The sequence below is a fragment of the Emydura macquarii genome, unplaced genomic scaffold (genome assembly GCF_026122565.2).
Source record: "Emydura macquarii macquarii isolate MOO-44397 ecotype Brisbane River unplaced genomic scaffold, CSIRO-AGI_Emac_v2 contig_2457, whole genome shotgun sequence".
Classification (NCBI taxonomy): domain Eukaryota; kingdom Metazoa; phylum Chordata; order Testudines; family Chelidae; genus Emydura; species Emydura macquarii.
In genome coordinates, this window is record NW_027132594.1 from 1,757,245 (window position 1) to 1,775,144 (window position 17,900).

Here is a 17,900-nt window from a genome sequence, read left to right on the forward strand (position 1 = left end):
TTACTACAATTAAGAAAACATATTTCCCTCTTTCTCTGTATAGGTCATGACTGTTCAATTCGCTTATGGAACCTTGAAAGCAAAACCTGTATCCAAGAATTTACTGCTCATCGCAAAAAATTTGATGAGTCTATTCATGATGTGGCATTTCACCCATCCAAATGTTATATTGCCAGTGCAGGAGCAGATGCTCTGGCTAAGGTCTTCGTATGACATAGTGCTTCCCTTTCAACTCTAGCTCTTGTATATTTAACCAGCTGCACAACAGAGAAGAAGACATGGGCAAGAATCTTCATTTCCTGCCCTGTAATTCAGAGAACGTTTGTAATGGTTTAGTTTTTGCAGGGTGCTCTTTTCTAAATTAAGGTTTCTTCAGGTTTCTGCGAGCTCAGCTGGTGCTGAGAACTTGGAAACTCTGTTTCAAATGTCAACAAAAGAATCGCTTTTATTTCTGAGGGTGTGAATATTCGTCCAGGCAGGCCTTGGGCGAAACTAGGTCTATGTATTCTCTGCTAATAAAATGGGACACTATAGAGGGATGGGCAAGTAAATAGGTGGCCTGATTGCTGCAGGGAGAGAGGAGAGAAGTGGAATTTCTCAGTTTGTTTCTCATCAAGGAATCTTATAAACTGCATACTTAAATTAAGTAACTGAAAAAGGTGACCTTTCACATGACCATTGGGCTACCATGTGAATTTCACTTGTTCATCCCTTTGGTATTAATGTCTAAATGATGTTTAGAGGAGATTGTTAATCTCAGCCCACCTGGCTGGTAACACAAGGTAAATTTGGTTAAAAGGAAAAAATTACTAATTTTAAAAAATAATTAATGCCGTAATGTTTTGTTAAATCTATTATGTTATACAGCAGATATTTAGTTTGCAGAAAATTTATACATTTTATTAATTTTTTGAAAGAATGTTAGGAAGTGGCTAGAAGCTTAGCCCATAGTCTAAGTTGCAATTAATGAGACAGGCTGATACAGTCTGTATATACTGTAACAAGGGATTTAATTTATTCAGATTTGTAATACCGTTTATTGTTGGTGGTCAGGCACAATAAATTGTAATAAAACTTCCCACAGCAACCTCTAGCAGAGTTTAGTCAATATGTGTTATTTCTTCCTGTTCCTACAGAAAAAGGTGCCACTGTGGATGAAAATCTTGATTTCCTCTTAAGAATACACATGGATTCATAGTACTCTCTGTGAGCCTCACTATCAGATTAATGGAGTAGGTGCCTTTACAAAGTTTTACCAGTTTGAAAGATACTACTAGTTCTAGAGAGATTCTCTAACTTTCAAACTGTTGGAACTTTTGAAATGTTCCCCCTGTGTGGGGCATACTGTGCCATTGATCTTTAAAGTGTGGTTATGTGAAAAGTGGCTGTTTAAAAATGGCACCTTTTTATTCAGCTGATCTGGTCCCTAGGTGTATTCAGAGTGTATTCGTTTATTTTAGTGACAGAAATAAGTTTGCTGCCTTTTAATCCTGTTGTCCCTTTAGGGCCATCACAGATGAGAGAGAGTAAGGTAGATTTTATTCTATTGGACACCATCAGACTTAGTTACCTTTCTGTAAATCCATTTACGGGAGTGGTGCCCTCAGTTCCACTTGTAGAATGTAATTAATTATGCAGATTCTTTATTACTGGTGGTGATGTGAGAAGGAAAGAACCCAGCATGACTCTCAAATCCCAGGATAAGTTAATAAAGAAATCTTTTCCTGTAAACTGACACGCTGGAAATAGGAATCATTGAGATACAGTAAACATAGGACACAATGCTGTTTTTAGAGTGACTTTTCAGAGCAGAACCACACTTAAGCAGAACACCCCACTGATCACAATGGGGAGTTTAGATGAACATTCCGTGCCACTATATTGCTTTATGATAAAAAGTTGCCCCAGACTGTGTGAGCCTCTAGTTTACTATACTTAATGCTAAATACCCTGGAATACCTTTTACTGCTCAGAATATTCAGACATTTCAGGTTGTGATATTGATGTACAAAATATTTCCATTAAATAATGTTAGAATTTTACCACTAAACAGATTACTATAATAGCTCAAATTATTTAGTTTTATATGATAAAAAAGGGGAAATCTGGCTGCACAACTGAGCATTCAACTTTGTTAAAAGTCTTTTGTGTACTTGACTCTTGTTCTTTCATTGTCATTATTTTATTTCTTTTTGGAAAGGAAATTACAAAGATTTATTTGAAAAATTCTAAAAGTTATGTATATTATATATGTGTATATATATTGTAAACATGTATTAAATGTGTCTTGTAAGGGAAGACTTCATGGGTGCATTTTAATGTTTTAGTATTAAGAGTTCTTCTCAGTTTGTGTATACAAAGGATAACGATACAAGTATGAAATGAATGTTGTGCTGTTTGCTTACAAAATATAATACGTAGTTTCAGGTGTTTAGATTGCTGTACATAAAACTAATAGGCAAGCATGCGTATTTTTAGAGACTATCGTTCTAACTGATTAAAATTTGAATGTAAGAAAAAGCGGCTATTCAAATGTGAATTGAAAGATGTTCCATTCTTATTGTTGATCTGTTGCTCATACTGAAAAGTGAATCTTTTAAAGCTGGCAATAGCTAGAGGATGAGGTGCCTTTAAAAAACAAATGTAGCCTTACAAAGAGGTTGTGGAATATATATTTTTGTGCTGGTCTTCATAATTGATGTTAATGTGTTATTACTGTATCTGCTCACGTACTTGCAGAACTGCAGGATACTGTGCATGAGCCTGTCAGCTCTTCCTAACATCATCATAGAAGTTAGGGATCGAAAAGACTTCTTGGGCTATCTAGTCCATCTTCCTGCCAAAATGGGATAGTTACCCTATTGTGCATTTTAGTAATGTTATGACAGTGAGGTTTTATATATGTCCCAAATGATTAGGTTTTCATTACTTCCCTTGGAAGACTACTCCAGTGCTTAGATATCTCACTGCCAGAAAGTTTTACCTGATATTCAGTCTAAATATTTCTTTTCTTAATTTCACCCCATTATTCCACTTTACATTCCTTTGTACTGAATAGTTCCGCTCCGTGCTTGGTGTTTACACCCTGCAGATATCTGTAGACTTTTATTATGTCTTTTGCGTAATTGTCTCTTAGGCAAGCTATACATGTTAGCTCTTTTAATTGTTTCTCACAAGTCAAATCTCTACAGCTCCTGATCATTTTCATAGGTCTTCTCAGTAGCCCTTTCAATTTGTCAGTTTATTTCTTCATAACTTGCTGTCCAAAACTGATCACACTATTTCAGATGCAGTGCCATCAGCACCAGTATAGAGAGGGTCTGTTAACCTCTGTGTTCTGTGATACCTCTGCTCCCACAGCCCAAAATTGTATTGATCTTTTTGCTGCTGTCAGATCTCAAACTCAAATCCTTCTTTAGGCAATTTTCAACATTATTGCTTTCCAGGTTTTCTTCTCTAATTATGTGCAACTCCTCCCAATTCAATATAATCTTTAATTTCATTAGTGTGTGTGGGCCACCAATGAAAATATTCACAAGATTGGACCCAACTCTTATCCTTGCAGTAGCTTCACTAAGCATTTCCATAGAACTCGATACATTACATTCTATCATTATGCTATTTCCTCATCAAGTTCACATGCTATTCATTTTTGTTTTTAGTAAAGTCCAGTTGAAAGGAGAAATTGCAACACCTTTATTTGGTGAAAATGATCTAATAGGTTTAAACATCCTCATTTTCATTTCCAATTTATAAGGATAAGCCATGTGCTGTTTTGTATGTTTATGATTCAGCTAACTAAAATACATGTACAAAATTATTGGACTAGTTGAAACACAATTTAGTGTTAATCTGTTTTCAGCAAAACAGCGAGAGTTCTGTGGCACCTTAAAGACACACATTTATTTGGGCATAAGCTTCATTCATGTTATCACTTGGATCTTTCCTGATGGTGAGCTTCAAAGCTACAGTCAAATTAACTATTTCTGTCTTGAGTGGCATAGAGTAGCTCTGTAGTAAATTGGTGGGTTTTTTTAATCTGTTGCTCCTCCCTGAGGCAAATGTTTCAGATAGTGCCCAGGTCCCATAAAGTGTGAGAATTTACCGTTTTATCTGACTTGTGTATTTTGTGGCGGAGGCTACACAGAAAAGTGACGTAACTTGACTTTTTTGGTATAAATGGATTTAGGTTTGTAGAACAACACTGGTAACTATAAATTGCACATAATCTGCTAATCAAACCCCTTGCAATGTCAGGTACTACTCAACATGACAAGGGTGACAATAGTAAAGTAGTAGACAACATTTTGCCCATCAGGCTACCTGAGCAGCATGTCTGCAAACCAGAAAAATGGTAGTTAACTTTTGAAGGATGACCTGATGTGAAATGGAACTAAATGGAGAAAGTTTAGGATGGTGAAAAATTAAGGCGTGAGCCAGATCAAACTCCTTTGTCAGGGGTAGTCAATAAGCTGACCGCGGGCCAAATCTGGACTGCGAAATCTTTTTGTTTACTTATTGTCGTTGTGGTGGTGTGAAAAAGGTTTCTCTGGCATCTGGACTGTGGCTATACCTTGGCCAAGAAATGTGGACCTTGACAAAAAATAGACTACCCCTGCCCTATGTTAAGTTATTCTTTCTCAGGCAAGTACTCCTATTCAGTCAATGAGTTTGCTCCTGTCAGTGAAAATCTTGCAAAATCAACCCCTCGGATGGTGTATGACTTTTCCTTGTTTACTAACATAACTATTTGAAGAGTATCCACCTTTTTCATAGTCTTGTTTGTTCTTACCATTTGAATCCCTTGAACTAAAAATTCATGGAGCCTTAAAATCCCACTTGTTGTGGACTTCATGCTTTGGAGGGTGAATTTCATTGAATAACACTGACTTCCTGGTTAGAGACTTTCTGAAGAACAGTTGGGATTTCAGGCCTCCAGCATCTCAGTTTTCATTAATTTAAAAAAAATAAAAAAACATTTTTGGACCTACTTCTTTTTAATTTTAGTTTCTGATTCTAGTGAATTTTCGTTCTTTTTAATCCTACTTGCTAACTTAATGTTGTTGCTTGAAGACTGTTTGTTTGAAACCCAAGAAGTACTCTGTGATGTAAGACCTTGCTTTGCGATTCTGATCTCAGTGTAAATCCTGTTGAACGGTGCAACAGAGGGTTCTAATTTGGTGTTTGCAGTGTTGTAGCTGTGTTGGTCCCAGGATATTAGAGAGACAAGATGGGTGAGGTAATAGCTTTTATTTCATCAGCTTCTGTTGAGGAAAGAGACATTTTTTCTTTTTACTTCAGGTCCTGAAGAAGTGCTCTAGGTAGTTTCAAAGCTTCTCTCTCTCACCAACAGAAGTTAGTCCAGTAAAAGATATTACCTCACCCACCTGGTTCTCATTTTCAATTAAAGACACTTTGTCACCATGGACAAAACCAATCCATACTGTAGCTAGATTAAAAATATACATTAATGCAAGTCTCTTCTTGAGCTAGTGCGATATTTTTTTAAACCAGTTTGATCCTCGCTACACTGCCAACCCATGTTATTGATCCAGTAAGACCACAACCATGCTTAAGCACATTTTTTAAACTGTTCAAAGCCCTGTGTTGATAAAGCCTAAACGTCCTGTTTGTATTCATTCACCTTGAATTGCAGGTTCCCAAAATTACTTGCTCGGAGTCTGAGAAATCCTTGCTCCTTAGTACCAAAGTCTTAAGCTGAAAGGTTAAGAAAAGAGTTATTCAGCTGCATTTGTACTTTTCTAAAAGTGAAGAGAGAATTTCTTGCCAAACCAAATATATTCATTACTTTTGTGGCTTACTTACTAAAAGGAGCCAAAAATATTGTATAAGGGATAAACGATGGACTTCAGGTTGACACTTTTCCATTAAGATTTTTTTTATTCTATCTTCCTTTGAAATTGTGGTATTTAAATGTGGTTTGTTTGTTTTTTTTCAAATGTATAGCTCCCAAATTATTGTTTCATCTCAATCAAGCATTTACAACAAACATAAATAGATTTCAGAAGTATCACTTCAATGTTAACAATCTGGAGCAACTTATTTTTGAAAATACAAAAAGATCATGTTAACAAGTAACATTTTGTACCTTCGGAGCTCGAGTGGATTGAAAGGGAGTCTTGTACTATATGCAGTGGTTTCCTTAAATCATGAATCTCAGCAAATTATAAGAATACAGGATAATAAAACTGTTATTCAGTGTACTATTTTCTATTAATCATAGGTATAACAACTCCTTACCATGGACATTCATCAGTATACCCACTGCTTGCAGTGTGTCTTGCATGAATATCTTCAATTGTTTTCTTAAAGAAACACTCAAATTAAAACAGTCTTTCAGACAAATTTCTTTGCCTCTGGGACTACTACTACTCATAGTTAAAACTGAAGTAATTTCAAATATGTTTAATTTCTCACCATTAATGCAGCTTGCTTTTTGTTTTAATTCCTGTACTCTTCTCTCCCCCCCCCCCCCAAAAAAAAAAACAAAAACTGTATTTGGACCAAAGCTACCTGGCAGTGCCCCTTCTAAAGTACAGGTTACAGGTGGTGACTGCAGTTCCCACATTCCTAAATCTGTACCTTCTGCTGCTACAAAGAAAATTGAAGTGAAAGGGTGCCAGTTACCAAGAGTAACGTGGAAACACATCCTTGAAAACAATTAACAGGGATAAAGGTTGAGCATGCACGTTACTTTGGTGTTCTTATGTTGTGCACCAGTAAATGTCCTGAATGACTACTTTGGTGTAACTGTCAGACTGCAGGTGCTTTGTGAAATGGTGGCTCAGATGGAAAATATCTATTTGTTGAGTAATAATGTGGGCTTGTCAATTCGTGTCTTATGGTTCAGTATGAGATTATGTACAAGTTATAAACGTGGTAATTTGGTGGTATTATATGCTACTGTTTCGTACTCAGTGAATTAATTATTTTAAAAGTGATATATCCATTTTTTAAATTGCAAAGAAACCAGTTCTCCCAGTACTAAGAATCCATAAATTGCAAATCTTTTATAATTTCAAAAAGATTTTGCATTCATGGTGGAAAATCTAACAGTTTATTTTAATCCCTACAATTTTTAAATGCTTTTACCGTCAAACAGACAAGACATTTTTTGTATTAGAGTGAAAGCACTGTATTATCAGTTAAAAGTTTATTATCGTTTCAGTACTTCAGTATTCATTTTCAGAATCCTAGACATATATACAAAACTGCAAAATTAGAAAAGTCACAGAGCAGTCGTTTAAAACCTATTTGTATATTTTGGGACATCTAAATAGGAGCTCTCTAGGTTTTCTGTTTTTATGAACTGCAATGAAACTATTGGTTGTGGAACGTATTGGGTCAGCTGTATTTAAAGTTACATTTGCTTGTCTGATAAGCCAAGTAGCTATTTTGTCATTAAAATTATGTAGATCTGCTTATGTTGATGTGCAGTTTAAAATGAGACAACATTGAGGTAATCATGTAGGTATTTATACTGATACGGCAGTAGTGAAGTGGGATATCAGGCCGCATTCTGGCCTGAGCAAAATCACATGGACTTCCAGAAATAAGCAATGGTTTTTAAGATTGGCTTTATTTAATGTTGCAGTAGCAAGTAAATGTTATTTGTACCATATACTTGTACATGTAAATTGGGTGCTAATAAATACTATTTTTCAACATTTTGTATTGTGTCCATAATTTTGTCTTATAAGAAATATGTAAGCATATAGAGTGTGAGAACACACCAGAAGAGCCCAACAGATGTGTATTAGCACATTCCATTGTGAACCATGTTAGTGTCATCTGAATTTTCCTTTTAAATTTGACCTTTGCTAAAGCAGTTCTTCCATTCCTGGGCTAAGTATGATCCACCTTTCATTCCTTGTACTTGATCTACTTTTCCATGTGCTGCTGCTTATAATGATGCCGTCTTGACACCAGTGGCATCTTACAACTTATGCAGTTGTAATGCAGACAACTTCCAGTGTCTTCAATGGGAGTTAGACGCGCGTATTCTAGTACAGTAAATTCCTTTGTGAAAGGGATTGATTATCAAAGTAATCAGAGGGGAGGAACACAATGTGCTTCAATCTTGCTTTCTCTCACAAACAGATAGCAGCATGTACATTTAAAAAAATAATGCGCGCACAGTTCTACTTCCCCTGAGGAGAGGATGCTAGAGAATGAACCACGTATGACAGATGTCAGTCATGTTTCTTAATGCACTCCTGGAAGATTCTCAGTAAGAAGGGTGATATAAAAATGTATATCGAATCAAACAGCAAATCTTGTTAGCAAACTGTCCTGTTTTCTCTGAGTTCAGAGCAGGGTAGAGAAGAGCCCCAGCCTCCTTTTCAGTGGCTGGGAGAATTGTCCCTCTTCCCAATTTCTTCCACCGTAGGAAAACAGGAATTACCAGAATGGAACAAAGGTGTATCTGGTCCAGAATCCTGTCTCCAATAATGACCAGAATCAGACACTTGAGTGGTAAGTGTAAAATACCCTTGTTGTACAATTTAGCAGTAACCTGCCCACATAGGAAAGTTTCTTCCAAAACCAACTACTGACTATTAGGGCTTTATGAATGGAAGCATGAGGGTTTATACCCCTTATTAATTTTCGTAGGTGCATAGTTTTATTGGCCATGATGATAAAAAAAATGCCTTTAATGTTAAGGTTGGTAGTATGTATGTTTTGACTAATGTGTGTGTATACTATAGAAATTTTAAAAGTATGGAAATGACCAAAAATTATCTTTAGTCCTTTTAATAATTGCAGGGCAAAAGTTAACCTAGACAAAATGTAGTGAGAGAGAGAGGAACTGCTGTAGAAGCAGGAAAATCATACCCACCTCCCCTGCCCTTCAGTATGAGTAAGAGCTAGATATAAACAACGTGGCTGAGATTTCTAAATCTGTAACGTCTCCCAAGGCTCAGTCCTGTCACCTATTCTGTTCAACAAGTAGGTTACTTATTCTGTTCAACAAGCTGCATGGGGAGATTGAGACTTTATGGGCTATGTATAATGCCATCAGCATGTAGGTAACTCATCAAGCATAGACAGTCTTATACTGCTGCTGCCCAACTGCCTGGTGGTATATTTAAGAACCTGAATGAAAAATAGCTGGCTCAAGTTCTGTCCAGAAATGAGAGCGCTGATGCCAATAGGCAGAGGGAAGTTGTTTAAGGAGCTAGCAGTTACAGTGATCTTGCTCTTGAGAGAGAGTCCATTTTACGGTTTAAGGTGTTGCACAGCCTGGAAGTCGTCCGTCGTCCTCCTCCTCTCCCCCCCCCCCCCCCCCCCCCCCCCGCTACTCTGAATGCCCAGATAGCAGTAATGAGTAATGCTTTCTTTCCATTTAGGCGGGGCAAGAGATTGTGTCAATGTGGCTGTGGTGATCCATGCTTTAGTGACATGAAGAAAGGACTTTTTCAGTGCCCCCTGCCGGGCTAGCTAATTCCAAAAGCTTCCCTAATCACTGGGAATGTATTACCGCAATATTGCATACAGTGCAAGAGCAGCAATAAAGCAGGGGGAAGGGGAAGAATTTGTCTGCCTGTTTATGAGGAGCAGCAACCAGGGGGATCTGTTCCCCCTGGCTGCCCAAACATGAAAGCAGCAACTGGGAATAGGAAGCTTCTCATCTGAAAGCTTACCACCAGTCATGGCAGCTGAATCCCCACAGAACAGCAGCAGTATGGGGTTTCCTACCCACGTCAGCCACTCAAACAGTAACAGAAGGGCAGTGGGCTACTGGCCAAAGGGGGAGAAGTCCCACCCCATCCTATAGCTCCCACCCCACTTCCTGGCCCTTGGGAGGCAGTAAGGACTCTGCGACCAGCCCAGCAGTGGCTGCTCCACCCAGCCTGCAAAGGAAGGTGTATTTTGTGGGGCAGCCAGGCAGTCTGCTCCACACACTTTGAGCTGCCTGTGATGTCACGATCATGGGCTCCAGGCACAGAACCACTTCAATCCAGAGCCAATTGTATCCCTCCTCCACAAGCACCACACCGGTTAGTCTTGAAATGGCACATAAACTCCTTCCACCTGGGGCACAGGTTTGTGTTCAAACAAGAAGGCTTGAAGTCACCCAATCCCCTCGTATTAAGGTCCCTAGGTTTAACTCTGTTATGGAGAGTTTCAGATCAAGTCATCTCTGATTGGGGAAGTGAGGTATCCAGGTGAGTGTGGCTGATGTAGATGGGAAAGGGCAGCAGATAGCCGTGTGCAGATCATAGGGATAGAGTGGTATCCTTTTAAAAAGTTGGTGCGTTCAGATGTAGGCCTATAGCTAGGCCTTGCATGTGTGTATATAGTTAGTGTAAACACCATTTGGGACCAAGCTATGCCCAGGTGGTTTCTTTATGTCCAGGCAGATCTTCTGTCTAGCTGCTGTGGAACCTGATGCTACTAAGACCAGCATTAGCTGCTATTCTATACTCCATGAGCCCAGTCAACCAGGCTGCAGAGAGCATATGTAACACTAAGGTAAGATAAGGAGCTGCTGCTATCAACTAAGGGGGTTTTCCTTCAGCTCAAATGATAGATCCTGTTTTGGAGCGAATAGCTTTTTAAAGGTATTTAGGTGACATAATGGAAGTTACAGATAAACTAGACACCCTGCTGGAGGAGGGGTAAGAGACTCTGGGCCAGATTTCTGAATGGTATTTAGGTGCCTATCAGCTTTCTGCAGTATGTAGTTTCATTGCAGCAATGGAGTCAATGGCGTTCCATAGCCACCAGCTTGGAAACCAGGGTTTTGGGTTTCCACCCCAGTCAATTATCTGAGGTCCACAGCTTTCACACTGATGTTTTCTACAGATCCTCCTCAGGCATTATGTGAGAGAAGTTTCACACCTAGTCCCCTCTGTCCTGACATCAACCTTCCTCTCTGGTGGTTGCAGGGAGATGTATCAATTTCTACGAGTTTACACTGTTTGGACTTGACTTTCTCTTCCAAGTATCTTTGCAAGATTTGAGGTAATTCAGCCAGGTATGTTAAACTTAAAAGCACAGAAACCTTTTTATTCGAGGTCAGCAAGACCCAAGGTGTTATCTCTAGATTTAGGCAAACCCTATTTGTATTGTAAAAACTAAAATGCAGCAACAATATTTGGATGTACAGTTTTAAAAATACCATTTTAAGTATCTCAAATATGCAAGACATACTGCATACACCTTTTATGGGTTTTTTATTGCAATAGGTTTAGCAACTTGTATTATGAAAAGCTCTTAAAATAGCTCAGATGTGTTACAAAACGAGTTCTGCTTCCTTCACAAATATACAAGAACAAACTTTTTTTATGGAGATTTACACATAAGTTACTATCCCATGTTTTAACAAAATGTTCTTAGCAGGGGCTTTTTAGCAGATGACCCGTACAGAACTTTGGTTGCTGTCCAAGGTAAACTTTCTTTAATGTATAACAGGATATATTCTACACTTGTTCCATGCACTGGAGTCCCATTGATATCCGTGGTAATTCCACAACTGTAGAATAAGCCCTTAAAATGAGACATTTAAAAACACAAAATTTCACTTTTTGGGCTGTGCCAATTTAAGGATCATTTCAAGGACACAGGCAATTAAATTCTCATGGCATCGTTGTTCAGTAAAAGTTTTTTGTTTTGTGTTTTTAAGTGGTTTACCTTAAGTGTCCTTTTGAAAAATAATCTTGCATGCTTGAGATGGAGAATGGTCACTGAACTTTGCTACACATAAGCGAAGAGCATTTGAAAGCCGTCATGGTAAATGCTTATCAAATTTGCTATTTTTAAGAGTAAAATGTTCAAAAAAATGAAAATGTCCTAAAGCATGCAAATGGCCCTCACTGCTCCTAAGTTCAGTTGTCTGTACCTTTATATGAATACAAATGACTTACTTGGTAGTGTCTTAGTATCTATCTCTCGTCTTGATTGAGTACATTCAGTATCCAGCTAAACATGCTATGACTTTTTGTTGCATTAAAAGGTAAACTACTGCATTAAGAATAGTTAGAAGATTAAAATGTAGGCCCTGGCTTTAGTCATTTAGATTAACTAGCCTCTAACAAGAAAAAATAGCTTTTCAAACACTAAATTGAGCAACTGCACCTCACTCCCCTGTAAGTCCCCTTTGTTTGTTTTGTCTAGCTTATAAATGACTCCTTATCATGCAGCACAGCAGCATTAACTACAGCACACCAGCAACTCTGCAGAAGAAGGAGTTCTCCTGCTCTGAGTCAAGACAATTGTGCCTGTTGCTGATTTTTATTTACTGTTAAAGCCAAGAGGACTGCATCTTGGGCTAGAGGGCACTGAGGCAGCCCTCTGCTTCATCATACAAGTAGCTTTTATATCCCTTTGTGTGTCTGTGGTCCCCCTATCCTATCCATCAAGGCCGCATTAGATTGAATTAAAGTTGGAATAAAACACATTCCTCCTGAAAGAAGAAGGGAGTTGAATTACACCAGTCTAATACAATTGCTTCTTTCTATAGATTCTGTGTCATCTAACATAAAGCATTGGGTGCAGAATGTATCTGTGCAGTTTTGCTGCTCTGATTGAATTACAGGGGGTGGGTATTTTAAGATATAAATGGCCTGATATTGTTGGTCTCAGGCCCTAAAATTTGCACTTCTATCTACCAAACACAGAGTCTGATTTTCAGGTGATGAGCAGCCACAGCACCCCCTGATTTCATGGAGCAAACTCCAGCTTACCCTTAATTCAATGGTAGTGGCAAATGCTCAGTTGCGAAATGAAAGTTTATGTAAATCTAGTGAGATGGATCTTGCTCTCTCGTGTGTGGAAATGCCCCAGTGCCATTGTCTGAGGAGACCAGACATGAGGAGGAGGCCACTCCATCTCCTATGCACCCTGGGGAAACGATACATGTAGGGCGGTGAGACATGAGGATAGGATCTGGGCCTATACAAATTCATGGGCCATAACCCACACACAGCTGTGCCTGGACAGATGCTGCTTATGGTAACTGTGGCCATCCAGTGGCTACCCACATCTTTCTGCTGAAGCTCCATGGAAAGATTCTGTTCCCTCACACTCTGTTAAGCCCCCCAGGGCAAACTGGTCTATTCAGGACTTATGGAGTCCGAATTTGGCCCCATGAGAGCACAAAGTGCCTTAGACGTACGTGTGTGTGTGTGTGTGTGTGTGTGTGTGTGTGTGTGTTTTGCTGCTACACAGCTGCAGCAGTCTCATAAATGCAATGAATTCATAATCTCCTTGTTCAACTAAGGGCATCTGTACTGTGAAGTAATGCATGCCTCTAGGCAATCACTGCAGCGTGGTGCAGCTCCCTTCACCTGTCTTCGATGCAATGATTGCTTTTGGATAGCCAGGGTTGGAAGGATTGTACTGTAATGACTTTTTGAGTAGTAACGTGTATTTTTGCAGGCAGACACTGTTTTTATTCAAAGTGTGGTGGCTATGCAAAGTGAGCCACAGAAACTCATTTAATATTTCATCATTAATTTCTTACCATTTCCTTTTTCACTGTTCCCCAAGCATAATGGGCTACAAATTCCAATGGCTGCTGATGTTCATGAACCCACTTGTTTCTCTCAAGTAACATTTAACTCTTCTCCCCTTTCCCTCCATGAACTGTGATAAACAATGAACATATATTATCAAGTTTTAGTGAGTGGAAAAAAATAGATGCCAGCTGACATCACCTATAGCCTAATACTTTCAAGACATCAAAAATATATCACACTGGGCATCATTTGCTGATGACTAGTTCCTCATTGGAGACGGCAGCATCATAATAATATAATTGGCCTGGTCACAGTCTATACTGTGTGAACCAACAGACAAAACCAACCCCCAAATACTCTGTATACAAATTGTCTCTCACACTGGGAAGTCCTGTTTTTGCCAATGTATAATGCACAATAATACAATGAGGCTGTATTTGTCTTAAATTTTTAACAAAAACAAAGAATAGTCTCCTCGCTTCATGCTATTGCTCTCCTCCATACATACTTCATACCTAAAAGAGGCATGGCTGGATGATAAAGCAATGGTTCTCAAACTTCTTTCATATTGTACCACTTAAGACAAAGGCCCTTCCAATGGTATATGCTTCCTGAGCCCAGACCCTCCTTGCAGTAACTATAGCGCTTGGACACATGACGAAGCGACGTAATAACAGGGCAACGTTAAGAGGACAAGATTCAAAACAAACTCCCTCTAATGCAATGAGTAGTGATTCTGGATTCCATTTTCCCAATCTCGTATGTGCATCAGCTGCTGCCTCTCCATGGGTGCAGAACTTTATTAGGGTCAGTCAATGCCTGCAGCCCCCACTGCTCTAATCTATCCAGGTCATTTTGCCGTTTGGCTCTTTCTCCTGTTTGTCTCTATCTGCTTGAAATTATACCAAATGAAAACCTGTCAAAGAAACATGAAATAGCTGTACAAGGTTAAAAAATGATGATGTTTTTTGTTGGAAAGTGTCTCTGGAAACCCTGAGAGTCCTGGTCTGGACATCAACTAGCAGGAAGCATCAGTGCTAGAAGACAGAGATGCTTCACCGCTCTGATAGATATAACCTGGGCTCTCCCTCGTAGTGTTCTGCAGCCCACCAGTAGTCCACAGACCACAGTTTGAAAACCACTGTGCTAGAGAATGTCTTTCAAGAGAGATTCTCCAATACACCAAAGGTCGAATGAAAATGTGCCTGGGATCTACACTGAAAAACCTGTTCAAACCTCTATTCTGGAAACAAAATTTCAAACTACAAAGCTGAGTCACTTGATTTATCTTTTCAAGGGTTGTAACTGTCTTTGTCTATCCAACCAACTGAGAGTTTTGAAGCCAGCAAAAAAGTTAAAATAAAAATGCCTCAGTCTACACAGAGCTTTATCGTGCATAGGGAATAGAGCTGAAATCAGCTTTGTTAACTGGAAAATACCAGAGAATAGCTCTTCTAGTATTTCTTGGACTCAGAGCTGGCATTACTTGGATAGCATTTTGTGTATCTTCTGCATGATACCCAGTGATCCAATGTTAGTATAATGCTTTGCCTGATTTCATCAGTTCCGTGGCTGTGAATTAAACTCTGTACAAATGTTCTGGATGATCCTAGGAACAAATCTGTAGAGGTGGTCAAATTCATCCACGAAGATGGAATGCTCTTTATCGGGGTCTGTTGCAATGGCTTCCAGTTCATCCTGGGCTGCCCATGCAATTCCAACAGAATAAGCGATGACCCCTGCAACGAAATCCAACATTTATAATGGCCGTGTGTGTGTGTCAAAAGTCACTGCCTTGCCATTAATTTTACAGAGACTGCTCCCTCGATAAATGTAACGTGCAGGGCATAAAATGAAGGATCAGACTCTATGCTGTGGCTCCTGAGAGACACACAAGGTGTAGCCAAAGGGCTGCTCTTACTTACAGCAGGCTCTGAAGCTCTGAGTGTTACAGCTAACTCCCCTCCAACCCTCAATACAAGTGCCTACACTGCAGGCTCTGAAAGGAGCTGCATAGGGCCATGAACATCAGACCTATGCTGCTTCTGTGCCAGGAAAATTCTCCACGTCCCATTGCAGCTCTACGTGAATGTCCAATAAGACTGGAGCCACCTATACAGGCGGGGGAGGTGGGGTCAGTATCAGCCCTGAAGAATAAATCTTGCCAATGGCAGAAAGACTTCAATAGTAGCAGGCTGTTGCCTGAAAGCTGGCACAGGATGCATTTGAACATCCTAAACTGAAAGCAGAAGTGAGATTCATACACATACTTCTTGTGTCCATAGGCTTATAGAAACCCATTGAGCACTGCAGTGTGGGTGAGATGTCCTGCCCGACAGATCTGACTACAATACTCTCTTGTAGGCTTCCCATCTGTTTACTGACCCACCCTCATCTTGATTAGCTTTAACAAGGTCATAGCTCAGCGTGGTAAGCATCCCAAAATACTGCCATATTGCATTGACAACTCTAAGGTCTTGACAAGATTTTCCAGTGTAGACAACATATGTTATGTCGACTTCCAGCCACCGCATTACAGTGGTGGCTGATGTCCACACTGCTCTCCTTAGGTCGCTGGTGTACATCCTCAGAGAACTTCCACCGACCCAAGGGGCGGTGTGGGGGGAGCTGAGAGACCCACAGGCTGCCTTTGGGCTGCCTCCCCCCTCTACTACCTGGTCCCAACTGGCTCGGAGCTGGGAGTTGGGCAGCAGTCACCATGTCCTGCCCAGTCCCGGTATCAAAAGCTGACTTTTGTCAACAAAACTCTCTAGTATAGACCAGGCCTAAATGCCTTACCTCCATAAACATTAATCTACTATATATAGGTGGAGTGGGCCACCATAGTGGAAGATATCACTAGTTTACCATTTTGATGAGCTGTCATGGCTGGCCCTCGGACATCATCATAAGACCTGCCATCTGTAATGAGAATCATTATCTTCCTCTTGTTAGGTTTGGATTTGCTGAAGAGCTGTTCAGAGGCATAGTTGATGGCTGCTCCAGTGCTGGTCCCTCCGCTCCAGTAGTTGATTCTTTTAACAGCATTCAGTACATCTTGCTTAGTGCTGTGTTTGTCAAATCCAAACTCCAGCCTCTGCTCATATGTATACTGCACAGCTCCAATACGGGTGTCAGTGTCTGAAATCTCAAATTCTTTGCTTATGTTGGCTACAAATTGGAGGAGAGTGCGGAAATTGCCAGTGCCAACGCTGCTGGAACCATCAATTACAAAGCCAATGTCAGCTGAATTTAGACACGTCTTGCTGCAAGCCAGCCGATCCGTGTCACAGACTCGCTTCACCAAGGTCTGGACTACTTTGTGTAGGTTGAACCAGCTTGGCACATTAATGGAATAGAAGCCATTTGTTCTGCATACAGCCTGCAAAGAGATGCAAATACAAAAGTAAAGAGGCACTTGTTGGGCATCAGAGGGATTTAGTTTGATTAGACAATCAAATTCTGCTGCCTTCCTGAGAAAAATCTCAATGTGATGGAAAGTGTAGGAACAGCTCAAGGGCTTTCTGGCCCTGCATTTACAAAATATATGATGAGGCTCTCAGTATTATTGGTCAGAAAAATTCAAAATGAAATTCCACCACACACTGAATTTTGTTTTGTACATGGGTTATATAAGAGTTAGACCAAGTGCCCAAACTGCATATTTATTTTCAAATATCTTTGTTTGTTTAGTTCATAGTTCTACTCTGTTTAAAAAAAAAAAAAAAAAAAAAAAAAAAGCCTTGTTTGACTGACTGGCAGGGGCTCCAGATCACATCTTCTCTGTTTAAAAGTGAAAAGATGAGGCTTTTATCTACCTGCCAGCCCTGCAAATTTGACGTGGTACTGGAGAGTCAAGCTGGGCTCTTTCTGGCTTATGCCATCCCAGCCAGAAATAAGGATTATGAAACTGAAATGTAGTAAAGTGTTGGTGATGCATAAACCCGAGCAGACTCCTCCGCGGTTGTGTTGGCTCTTCAGTGTAGTGGAAGTAAAATTTATTAAACTTTTTTCAGCCTAGTCAGTAAATTAAGCCCTTATGACTCTGAATACACATAGGGAGCAGGTGGTGGTGGTGGTGGGGGAAGCTATTCCAGAACTAATAGGAGGAGGTGGGAAATTGTGATGAAAGAATGGCTTTCTGGCAGAGAGGGAGGGCGGAGGAGGCTGGAATGTGGATGATGTTGGGGGCAGGAGGGGTATATTTAGAATTGTTTTAAAATTTAAAATCTTTCAGATGTTTAATTTTCCAGTTAACTTGTTGAGAGTATTTGATGAGCCAGATTGTATGTCTGCTATTTATCCTCCACGTGGAAGGAGGGTTCAACTGTTTCTGTAGTACTATCCTCCCCTCAGCAAATCTCTCTCTCACAGCAGCTCTCAGTTAGCTCTATGCACATAGGTTTAGGCTTCACT

At 39.8% G+C, this 17,900-nt stretch overlaps 2 protein-coding genes across 3 annotated transcripts in view; one reads left to right on the forward strand and one right to left on the reverse strand.

The window, feature by feature from the left end:
- Positions 1 to 7,686, forward strand: part of STRN (striatin) — a 95,227-nt gene extending 87,541 nt beyond the window's left edge. For both annotated transcript variants that reach the window (XM_067562673.1, XM_067562674.1), the window contains one exon: positions 44 to 7,686. In XM_067562673.1, the coding sequence (XP_067418774.1) occupies positions 44 to 213 (170 nt within the window). In that variant the 3' untranslated portion in view covers positions 214 to 7,686. The remainder of the gene's footprint in view (positions 1 to 43) is intronic.
- Positions 7,687 to 15,039: 7,353 nt separating this feature from the next.
- Positions 15,040 to 17,900, reverse strand: part of VIT (vitrin) — a 72,493-nt gene continuing 69,632 nt past the window's right edge. Inside the window, exons 18-19 of the mRNA XM_067562675.1 lie at positions 16,353 to 16,866; positions 15,040 to 15,223 (exon numbers count right to left, since the gene is read on the reverse strand). Of these exons, the coding sequence (XP_067418776.1) occupies positions 15,045 to 15,223; positions 16,353 to 16,866 (693 nt within the window). The 3' untranslated portion in view covers positions 15,040 to 15,044. The remainder of the gene's footprint in view (positions 15,224 to 16,352; positions 16,867 to 17,900) is intronic.